Source organism: Vanessa tameamea, chromosome 30 (assembly GCF_037043105.1).
Source record: "Vanessa tameamea isolate UH-Manoa-2023 chromosome 30, ilVanTame1 primary haplotype, whole genome shotgun sequence".
NCBI lineage: Eukaryota > Metazoa > Arthropoda > Insecta > Lepidoptera > Nymphalidae > Vanessa > Vanessa tameamea.
The window spans coordinates 5,686,127-5,698,375 of record NC_087338.1 but is presented as its reverse complement, the minus strand read 5'-3'; the positions used below and the strand labels follow the sequence as shown (position 1 = coordinate 5,698,375).

General features: G+C 34.0%; 1 protein-coding gene across 2 annotated transcripts in view; it reads left to right on the top strand.

Annotated features, from left to right (window-relative positions):
• Positions 1–12,249, top strand: part of Glys (Glycogen synthase) — a 32,609-nt gene that overhangs the window by 9,247 nt on the left and 11,113 nt on the right. For both annotated transcript variants that reach the window (XM_064219991.1, XM_026627549.2), the window contains exons 2-7: positions 3,953–4,097; positions 9,034–9,111; positions 9,819–9,925; positions 10,820–11,011; positions 11,482–11,576; positions 12,035–12,137. In XM_064219991.1, coding sequence (XP_064076061.1) covers positions 3,959–4,097; positions 9,034–9,111; positions 9,819–9,925; positions 10,820–11,011; positions 11,482–11,576; positions 12,035–12,137 — 714 coding nt within the window. In that variant the 5' untranslated portion in view covers positions 3,953–3,958. The remainder of the gene's footprint in view (positions 1–3,952; positions 4,098–9,033; positions 9,112–9,818; positions 9,926–10,819; positions 11,012–11,481; positions 11,577–12,034; positions 12,138–12,249) is intronic.

The window sequence follows — 12,249 nt, the reverse complement described above, 5'->3', positions numbered from 1 at the left end:
TCATATAGTAGTTATTAGTTTTAGTTGGAGGGGGAGGTTATGTGGTTTTTCGTATGTAGCCTATGTCCATTGAAATTTCATCGAGTTCAACTGCATTGAACTCAATGGTTCAGTCGTGAGAGCGTGTAGAGAGAGACAGAGTTTCTTTCGCATTTATGAGATCAGTATGGACTGTTAATAATTAGGAATTTAAAACGATAATCGATTTTACCGTTTTATTTCATTTGTCTCATCATCCAAGTGGTTGTTGTTACTTTATTTATAGGTAGGTAACTAGGTAACGGTTCCGGCTCTACACAGTTACAATAAAGGTATATATACAACTTTTAAAAAATATTTTTTCCGGCTAGGAAAGTTGAAATTCTCGCCTTTTCTGTACTATGATATGCATGTATTATACAAATAAACCGTCCTCTCGAATTAGTCTGTTTATTGATGAAAACTGCATTGAAATACGTTGCGTAGTTTAAAAGATCTTAGTGCACAGACGGCGGGGAGCGACTTTGTTTTGTTCTATGTAGAGATAGGTAAAGCTTGCCTATTGATAAAAAAGCGTATTTTGAGTTTGTGTACGCGTGTTAATAGTTATACAGTTATATTTTCGGTTTTTAACCAGTCATACTATAAATCTTTGAAGAGTGATCATATTATATGTTTAGATCTCTTTGAAAACTTACTTCGTAGTGTTTACCTGGTAGAGGTTCGAGCCAGTCTGGGTACCACCCACTCAACATATATTCTACCGCCAATAATCTAAGTATTTTTATGTTCCGATTTAAAGTGTGAGTGAGCCAATGTAACAAGGGATATAAGAAATGGTTAATATTTCTTACAATGTCTATGAAGGTGGTGCCCATTTAACAACAGCTGGCGGATTTTCCCGTCCCCCTAACTATACCATAAATAGTCTACAATTTTAAAAATTTCCTCTCACGCCTAGAGAAGTATACCATCAATAAAAACTTGAAGACAAAAGATCCGTATTTTCTAACATTCTGACATTCTGGAGCGAACGTTGACAGGTCTCGTATTGCGTGAGTCGTATTAAATACGCGACGTTGCAATTTTTGCATAATCATTATTTAACTCATCCGCGTCAAAACTAGTTTTTGGTAAAACGCCAACAAACGCTGACGATGACGTTATTCATAGTCTAAATTAAATATTTTATTATTAGGGTACCTGTTACGCAGTTCAGCACTTTTTTGGTACACATTAAGCTGTCTGGTCCAAAGGAAATGGCAAAAAGATCTTCTTGTTGACTTTTTATAGACGTTCTAATTGCATGCATCTCTCAAACCCTCGATCTGTTGTGGTCTTCTGAAGTTTTGCCAGCTTTTCTAAATACTTTCAAAACACATGTGATTTTATGTCTTTTAAAATGTATCATAAATATTTATTATTAATCTGCCCATATTCAATCAGCGATGCTCTAGGAACTGATTCACGAGGTATCATTATCTGACGGTGACGATTGATTGGTCAAAATATCCAATCTACTAAAGCTATAAAAACAGAATATTCTGGAATTGAAGAATTAGTCTAATAATTGTGGAGCGACGAGGATTTGAGAGAGGATTCATAGCGTTTTTTGAGTATCTTGGAGGTGCAGTGTAGTGGTCATATGCTAAGGTACTCAGTCAATCTTTTGAAGATTTCTTTCATTAAACAAGGGGTACAACCCCTAGCTTACTTGTAATTTATTTTCTTGATCTAAAGGAATTACACTTGCCAGTAGAATTAATTGATTTAAATATGTTACGAGTAGTAATATTTTCAATTACTAAACAATAATTAAATAACATACATTTATATAAATAAAAAAACTATTACAATATAAATTAACATTCAACCAATTACAGTTGAAAATGAATTTTCAAATTAAATCTCAAAGTTAATAGCAATATTTCTAGCAATACCAAAGACTCATTGCTGTCGTATGATTTTGTTAGAGCGCGACGGAGGTAACATAATGCTTTCCTGCTCTCACACTATAGACACGAACTGCAGTGTTTAGTTTGACTTACTCTGAGCGCGTCGTTCGACATCGACGGTCGTATGAAATTGTTATGTCAATACAATCTTAATACTTAATTTAATATACTTTCTCGTCTGTAATATTGCTTTCCGTCATTTTTAGATTTTTTATTAATTCTCTTCAACCCACACATTCATCATTTACATTTATTATATATTAAATAACAATAATAATATCTCAAGAAATAAATTAGCCCTTAATCAGGCATAGTACAATTTATCGACCACCTAGGTAATTGGAGTTTTATAGTGTTCTTTGTCTTTCTAATTCATAAAACCTTTATTTTATTACCAATATTTGTGTCTTTCGTATAAAGTTAAACATTTTTTTACTAAACAATTCATTTTGGGAAAAATCATTATTCAAAGAAAGTGGTCATTATATGGCCCTATACCCACCCGTCTGGCGGTAGTCTGGTATGATATGGACACTGTTTCCATTATACAAGAGATGATTTTGATATAAAAATATAATTGTAAATTATTAGATTTTTTATAACAAAAATACATAACATTCTTATAGTAGCGTAAAAAAAATTTAATTTAATCATTGATTAAAAGAAATGTGACCGCCACAGTTTTTACAAAACAGTTCATTTATTACGGAAATACCGCGTTGACAATAAAAAAAAATTCCGTTGCAGGACCACATTTCAAACATCTATCAATTCGTGTAATGTTTTCATCCGATATTGATATATCCATTTGAGGCAAAGTTTTTAAAAATAGGGATAATAGAAACAAATTATAAAACGACAGAGAGCTCCTGAACAGGCATAGTGCATAATACGACCCCTTTTTGTCTTAATTTTAATATTTTTAAAAAATAAAACAGATCTTAGGTTTACATTGTAGAGGTAAAAATTAAGAGCACACCATGTTAAAAAATATGTTATATGCCAGTGCACATGGGGCCTGATTAAGGGTTAATCATATATCTATTGTACATATACAATATTAAGTATTTATTTACAAAAGAATTATTAACATTAAGACCTTAACGAAATACTAATAAGAATTAAAAATTGTTACTGTACGAATCATGGCCGCGTGGAATGCCAAGAATGCTATGCAGCATTTCCCCGTTGAATCGCAATTCTGATTCAAAAATGAACCAGCCCTCCTGTTACCAGTAATGGCAAAAGGCGAGTTGTCATACTTAGCTTTTTGCTATATAACTTTGTAAGTTAAAACATGTACCGTTACAAAGAAAGATTTCTTCATAGTTCAATTATCATAAATGTTTATTGAATCGTGTTTCGTAAGCAAACTGTGACTTATAAATATAAAGTTCATATCAAGTAAATTCTGCTAAGTCACGTTAGTCGCCTTTTCGTCTAGTGTTTAAACAGCAAGGCTGCAGATTATGATATACATATTAGAATATCTTGGACGGTTTTTTTTCAACTGTGGGTATTCTCAATCCGATCCGGTGGTAGTTTTTGCTTTGAGAAAGTATCCGTGAATCAACATTTAACAACTGTGAGCTCGTCAGGTTAAGGACCATCATCAGATCGTTCCTATAGCCAAGCAGCAAAACTCAGTATTCTTGTGTTCCGTTTTGGAGCCCTATCAGTGTGAGTCAGAGGTGTTAGGAATGGTTGTTATTTATTTTAGTACTATATCTACGGTGAATTATCTTTCGGTGGCTCATTTGTCAGTTTCCCAAACTACGTAAAAAAAGAAAGTAGATGAGATTCTCATTTTCAACCCGATCTCAGGTAATTGTCAGTGTTTATACGACGAATTAGACGAATTCAAAGAGTGCACCGTTTGCTTGTCCACGGACTTGAGCACTATAATATGCACTGAATGGTTGCTGCGGCCAAAATCTATCAAAAGGACATAATTGTTGCATAAATTTATGGAAAGAGAGAAAGTGAGGAGTTTTATATATGTTCATGTATTTTTCTAGGTAACGATGTCGCGCGATCGCACCTCGAGGCGGTTCTACCGCGCGGAGTCAACTCACGACCTGCTGTCTTACATGGACAAGGGTCAGGCGGCCCTGGAGGAGAACAGGTGGACCTTTGAAACCGCATGGGAGGCAGCTAACAAAGGTATTACTAACTAATATTATTAAAGCGAAATTGTTTGATTCGTAACCAAGTTTTAAGTACTCAACCGATCATTTTGAAGTGCTGCATCAGCTTGCACGTTGTGAGGGGGCCAGAAATACCCCAGCGAGTCATAAGTAATACCGTAACATATACCCCCCTCCAGTGGGCAGGCAACTAATCAAAAATCCAACACAAAATATTCTTTATTCAAAATTACAAATCGTCATGTTACAATATTAACGAAATGTGCAGCTAGCATTCGTCCTGAAAGTAGATTCTATCGAGGAGAACCGGCAAGAAACTCAGTAGTTATTCTTTTCCACCATTTTTTTTACAGAGTATGTCAGTAAAGTACAATTAAAATGTTACATTTCCCGCCTAGAAGTCAATAAATATTAAGTCCCCGCTTTTTTATCTTTAATATAATCTTGTATTGAGTAATGTGCCTTATTTATTAATGCATTTTTGACACGAGCTTTAAATTTTTTAATACGCCAAATTAATATATTACGAAGTAATTGTTTATATATTGTAAATAATATATATTGATCAACGAAGACTCCATAAAATAAAGATGAATATAAAATAAAATTACCTTTTAAAATAACATCAAACGCACACGTGTTTTTACGTGTTCACGCTTGGCATGTCGTAACATTCTAGAAATGAGATAAAAACATGATCACGATAATAACTCGGATTAAAGAGAAAATTGTGTTTTTGTCCGAATTGAAAAACAATGATTATAATTGATTGTATGTCTCGACGGGGACGGTCCAGTGAATGCCACATCCTCGTGCTTAATCTGGTTGAGAATTGTTATCTTGGGAAAACATTGTAATCCAATCAGGGAACGGATTTAATTCTGACACACGTCTTACTGAGCATTGGACGTGCTCGAATAAGCTGTAAATCTTCTTAAGATGATCGATCCCAAGCAAGATATATTGCCAAAAATTTTACTGTATGTCGTTTAATTGTGATTGGTGCAAAAAAGGGTTTAGCAAGACTTTTAAGACCCAATAAACTCTTGGAAATGCTTGCTTGGGTTGTTGTGGTGCTAAGTCGGATTTTCCTATTGATAAATTCTCAGTAGTTTTGGAGTTTTCAAACCAAAAAAACAATCAGCTTTATTGTAATAGTCATGATTATTGTTATTTCTCAAAGGAACATTTTTATCGACAGAATTTGGAAATTCTAAAAATATTCGTTTGTGAAATTCAAAAGATTCGTTAAAGGACGTTTGTGCTTTAAAGGATATCATTAAAATATATGATTTTGTTGACGACATCCCACTTCGGGAATTTAAAAAACATTATTATTCAAATAAAAATTATCATTGTTAAATTGAAAATAAAATAAAATCCCTAGAATTTCTTTTGCCGGTTTCTCACCATCATCGTCATCAGGTTCGAGGTGTTTATTACAGAACCGATGGTATATTTTCGACGATCAATACGTAAGTTCAATCTTTACTGCCTAACATTTTATACTTTGACTTTAAGTCTTATTCGAATAAGTATAAAATTTATAAATAAATATTGTTCAATTATGAACCGAGATGAGACAAGATGACCCTTAAAGATGGCGGGTACAAATCCAGGAAGCATCTCTGAATTTTCATATTCGAAATCTGGGGTTATAGTTCATCTTGTGTCCCTCGGTGTAACAATTCGCCCGTCTAACGAAATTTTGTTTCATGAGCATAAACACTAAGATCAGATAAGACTGCTTGATACGAGAGTAGGCTGTTGTTCAGCAGTTGGAAATTTGACTCTACAGAGAGAGTTAAACGTCAAAATCCGTTCTGTATTCTATAACGATCGAACTTCGAACGAATCGAACCATGCCATGTTAGTAGAATAGGAAAACGTTACGTGTCGATTCGATACTGACAAGATGGAATTGGTCTCCGGGGAGACTAGAAGAAATGCATTAATTTTATTGGAAACATAATTAATTGCACATCACGTTCACGCAGCCTGTGAGTCAACTGTCTCTCGCTGTTCCTGTCACAATTGCTACTATACTATACTACTACTGTTGCAGTACGTTTAGCATACGATCATTGTTAATTACAAGTTTTTGATTTACACGTTACATTTATTTTTCGTCAAAATTCGATAATTTACAAACATTTACATTCCAGTTTTGTTAAATATCCACTAAAAACAGAAAAACTCTACATGAAATAATTGACGACATCTAAATTATTTTAGGAGCCGAGATGGCCCAGTGGTTAGAAAGCGTGCATCTCAACCGATGATTTCGGGTTCAAACCCAGGCAGGCACCACTGAATTTCATGTTCTTAATTTGTGTTTATAATTCATCTCGTGCTCGGCGGTGAAGGAAAACATCGTGAGGAAACCTGCATTTGTCTAATTTCAACGAAATTCTGCCACATGTGTATTCTACCAAACCGCATTGTAGCAGAGTGGTGGAATATGCTCCAAACCTTCTCCTCAATGGGAGAGGAGGCCTTAGCCCAGCAGTGGGAAATTTACAGACTGCTAATGTAATGTAAAATAAAAACTATTCTAGTAAGATAATAATTACTGGTCACACGATATGTCGAATACAGTCGCCATGTGACTATTCGTCTAGGTTTGCCTAGACTAGTACTAAATGAAAATGTACCTTATTCCAACCACGAGAGAAAAAAGCTAAATAAACATCTTTAACATTGAATTGACGTGACCCATTGGTCGACGACAAGATCTTGAATAGTCTATGATGTTCATTATGGATTCGCGAAAAAATGGCGTTTTGAATGTCGGCGAATATTAATCGGAACTTTGAAAGTAAAATCAAAGTGGATACAAGTATTTTAGTGGCGTAGTGTTGTGTTATAAACAAAGATATATTAATCTAGAACTGTTTAAAATCAAAGTCAAAAATCTTTATTCAATATGGAAGTGATACATACTTATTGATAGTCAAAAATCTACCGCCGGTTCGGAAATTACCACCTGAGAAGAACCGGCGAAAGAAACTCAGCAGGATATATATATTTTTTTAATTTTAACAAGTACAGATTTCATGTTTTCAGTGCATTATAGCCGAGTTATTAACATCTTGTATAGAGCATGTAAAGCTAAGGTTTGTTTATCCTTTCTCCTCCGATTGGAATTAATCTTAGAATCATAACAATACGTGATTTTAATGAAAGCTCTATTTAATTTAGTATCGTTATTGTTTCTAATGTCGTCTTTTAAAATAGATGGAGAGCGTTAGATTGAAATATCACACAAAACCGTATCGTTAATTCAATATAGTCTTTATTTTGTAAGCAATAAAGTGTATTTTTATTTTCGTTTTGCAAGTTCCCTGACCAGACTAGTTCTTTACAAAGGCTTTTGTCAGTATTCAGAGCATATACAATGCGTTTAAACGGGATCAACTCGTTTCATGTCTTAAAGACTTAATATATACATATATAATACACGTTTTGTCGGTACGTCTAGTACTTAAGTTTTGCTGATTCGTAAATTTAAATGTCATGTTAAAACAGAACTTTATAAAGACGATAAAAAAGCGTGGAGTGGAGTGGGATAATTAATTATTCGATTGTATTTAATTTATTTGTCTATGTAATTGAATTGTTGGTGAAGGAACTCAGTTTATTTCTGGTTCTTCTCAGTAGATTCTACATTTCACGGGTAGATTTGTATGGAATTTAATCTTGTAAAATGTCGATTCAGAAGCGTTTGTAAGAGAATATTGGTAAAAGAGTATATCTTGTATTTTGATTGGTGATTGTAAAATATATTGTCTTGTACTGTCGTCGGCGTTTAATCGCAAGATTTTTAAATAAATAGGCATCGATTGACAGAAGGATAGATTACGTATTCAATCTATTTGTTTATGGTAATATGGCGTCCATTGGTCAAATGACCTTCGCGTCAAAACTAAATAGGAGATTTCGTGGATGAAAACAATATTAATTAAAAAAATGCTTATATAGAGTATTTCATCTTTATCAAATTATATTTGGTGACAGGGCTCTGTGTAAGATATATCTGGATAGGTGTCTCTAAGTTTAAGTTATGTAGAAGGCGGCTATCATGGTATGGGTGTTATGCGGCGGAATGAGGAACATATTGTGAGGAAGGTCTTAAGTATGAACGTAGATGGATATAGAAGAAGGGGACGACCACTGAAAAGATTGGATTGAAAAGACTGGAAAGAATGTTACTTGTGAGATGACGTCAGATAGGGAAGTATAGAAGAAGAAGACATGCTGCGCCGACCCCAAGTAAATTGGGATAAGGGCAGGAGGATGATGATGTATCTCTCACTCATCAGATATTCCACCAAACAGTAATATTTTGTATTGTTTACGGTTTGAAAGGTGAGTGAGTCCGCGTGTCGGGCACAAAGGACTTCAATAGATTGATGGCGCATTGGCAATGTAAGGAATGGTAAAATTTATAAGAGTGCCAATGTCCTTGGGTAGTGGTGATCACGTTATCCGATGACCTATTTACCTGTCCGTCTAACTGTATTGTAAAAAAAATACCTTATTCAAGAAGGCAAACATTTTTCAATCGTAAATTAAATTTTATGTTTTGAATCTAGAAATTAAGCAGCAAGAATATAAGTTATTACTCTTCTCTGCAACTGTCAGAGCATCAGAGATGAGAGAAAAGTTACAATGGTTTTAAAATAATAACACGTTTTTATTGGTTACGTAGCTACCCTTAACGCCGAGTTTAATATTTAAAAACTATTAGAATTGTACATGTTCTAATAGTTTCGCTTCGCTAAAAATCGTTTCGCTACATTTAACAGAAGCAAATCCGTCGGCAGACGCATTCCATGCATTATATACTAAAATCTTCCGGTATAAGTTTTAAGTCCATCAACTTTGTTGTGTTTTCAGATAAGCAGATATTAAAAGTATTTTGGTGATTTTAAATAATATCCATTTTTCAGTTGGCGGTATTTACACAGTTATAAGATCCAAGGCGTACGTTTCGACTGAGGAAATGGGAGAAAATTATTGTCTTTTGGGTAAGTTTTCTAATTTAAGAGAGTTTAAGATTAACTTCGTCGACTTCAATAGGGTTAACCACTGAGAAAACAGTGAATAGATATTTTTTTTAAAATGAAAATAATACTAGCAATTCCTCAAATTAATTAAGGAATTACTAATATTCCTATTTACTCCTCATTTTAAGAATATCGTTATTTTGTTTTGAATTTTGTTAGGAGTGGGGACGCCAATAGCTCAAGGCGTCAGGATCAATCCTGCAACTTTTTACATCATTACGCGCACCGCAAACCTTTGCGCTTTTGACGTTCGGATCTATAACTTACTGTCGAGGTGCTTGATTAAAACATAGTAAATATATGTATTTAACTAATTAAATATATTATATAGGTTTGTATTTGTTAGAACCGTCCTAATTACGTCTGACATATTATGTCTGAAGGAGGATCGTGATTAGCTGGTGACGATGAAGATGGTACTGTTACTGTATTGTTGACACTACCAAGTGTGTGATAAATTTCAAAGTAATGGCTTAAGTGGCAATGGTTAAAATCCAATTGCATTTGATCTCCAGATTAATAAGTAAGTGAAAAATTTGGTCGTGTAGGTTCCAAACAGTCGTGGTCCAAAAAATATTTTTGTCAAAGAAACCAGTTTCTAAAGGAAAAAAACTATTCTTTTTATGAACTTATAGATTATATATGTTTAATATGTAATTAATTTGTAGGTCCATTTAAGGAGCAATGCGCAAGAACTGAAGTCGAGGAGGCAGAGTTCCCTCCCAACTCCCCCCTCACAACTGCTGTCAACGTTATGAGAAGTCAAGGATATAAAGTAACTAACGATTTTCCATAATTTTACTATAAAAACAAAAAGCTAATTATTTTATTTCTATTCAAAACTACTAACTCAGATTCGAGCAGCGTGTTAAAATAAGTTCCAAAACTCCTTAAGAAGAGAAGATCTCTTGCTCAGCAGAGAGACTATTGACTTTCGAACTGCTCATCGATGTGATATCAAATTATTGTTTATTTGCAAAAATATATCAAAACTGGCACGTTCTCAGCATGCTGCTTAGTGCTGCAAAAGGCATAACTTTTTCTCAAATCTCATGGCAACTTATAATGTGAATTATCTGGAAAGCCGAATATATCTTACCGTGCCGGTGCCTATGACCCAACGTGAGCACAAACAAACAGACAGAAACAACTAGTCCACTTTCTTAAAAAAAAAAAAGAAAAATTGATTAAATTATAATTTGTCTAGGTCTAGATTTAAGTTAGATCATAATTGTATATTGGAACTAAATGCTATCCTCTTCGTTCTATAGTTTTTTTTTTTTTTTATACTAAATATGATTCACTAAAGAACTTTTTATATTGATCAAGACAAGCTTGATCTATATTTTATTTGATTTATTATACAATCGACTAGTTGAGATCGTGGATCACCTGATTCTTAACCAAATCGGTTCGACCCCAGGAAGGCACCGCTGAATTTTCATGTGCTTAAGTTGCTGAAGAAGGAAAACATCGCGAGGTATTGTCTGAATGCATGGATCTGAAGAAAAACTGTCACATGTGACGACCAGCTCAATCTATGCATTGACGCAGCGTGACGTTTTAAGCTTCAAACTTCTCCTCAAGAAGGAAACCTTAGCCCAGCAGTGGTACATTAGCATGTTATAAATTTGACATGTTTCCAGCTTTATAATCCTCATGTTTCCAGGTCCATACAGGAACTTGGCTAGTTGATGGAAATCCTCAAATTATTCTGTTCGACATCGGTTCAGCCGCTTGGCAGATGGACAGTTATAAGCAGGAGCTGTGGGACACCACATCCATTGGCATACCCCACCTGGACGTGGAGGCGAATGATGCTGTTATTCTTGGGTTCATGGTGGCACACTTTATCACTGAGGTTAGTTTGTGGATTGATTGCAAGAAGACGAATTGTTTTGTACGAATTGAATTGATGCGTTTCAAAAGTGATTTTAATTTTCCCAACATTTTAATAAGACACGGTTTCATGCGCCTTGTAAGATGCTACTTATCTATCTAGTCTTGATTGACAATTCATTTATTCCAATGAAACTATTATATAACTATTTAATAGATGATAGCGTAGTTAGACTCTATACTGAGAAGGGCTTGCATAGTACCTGAAAGTTTGCTTAATTGGGTGTACAATTGATTAATCATTTATATTAATACTTATAATTTACAGAACTGTGCGCTCACCTGTCCCTATGTATCGTACGTCCATGCTTATAACCAAATAAGCAATTTTAAAATAATAAAGTATAAGATCGAGCAACTGACTGTATAAAAAGCAGTCGGATCTTTCTCTACAAGTTCTATTACAAATGTATCCAATATTTGTTGTAACAGTTCCGTAAAGCAGCCGAAGGCTACAGCGATACTCCGCCACGGGTCGTCGCGCACTTCCACGAGTGGCAAGCTGGTATCGGTCTGATTGTTTTAAGGTTAGACGGTATATTATGTAATTTATTAAATATGTCCTAAGTTCGAAAAATCGTTTTTACGTTTAGATAATTGTTTCTCTAGTCTATATAAATGATCAATTCTATTACGAATAATGTTTGTGTGTTTTTTGTTCAAATCGAATCACTTAAATAATGACAGTCCCTTTTATAAACGAGACAATAGATTGGTCCTAGTTTTGATCCTTGTGGAACTCCCGTATTTTTAAAAACATGATAAATATTTTTCGTGTATTGTTTGCTATTCAAATCAACTCTTTTTATTTTATTATTTCTTAAAATGCTTCCATTCGAAATAGATTATTAATAATTTATGTAAAAATATTGATTGCTCATTGAAGATAGTCAAAGGCCTTGAATAAGCCTAAAATATGATTTATATACAGTTTCTTATATGATATTATTTATTAAAGCTTATAATGTCCGTCCGTGTGTTTTAGGGTTCGTCACGTTGACGTAGCGACAGTGTTCACGACTCACGCAACACTACTCGGCCGGTACCTCTGCGCTGGCAACACTGACTTCTATAATAACTTGGATAAGGTAAATAATAATGTTGACATTAACTTAATAAAACGTTTTCAACACAATAATAATATTTTATATGATACAAAATTAACTTTCCGCCATTTTGAAAAAAAAATACAATTTAAAA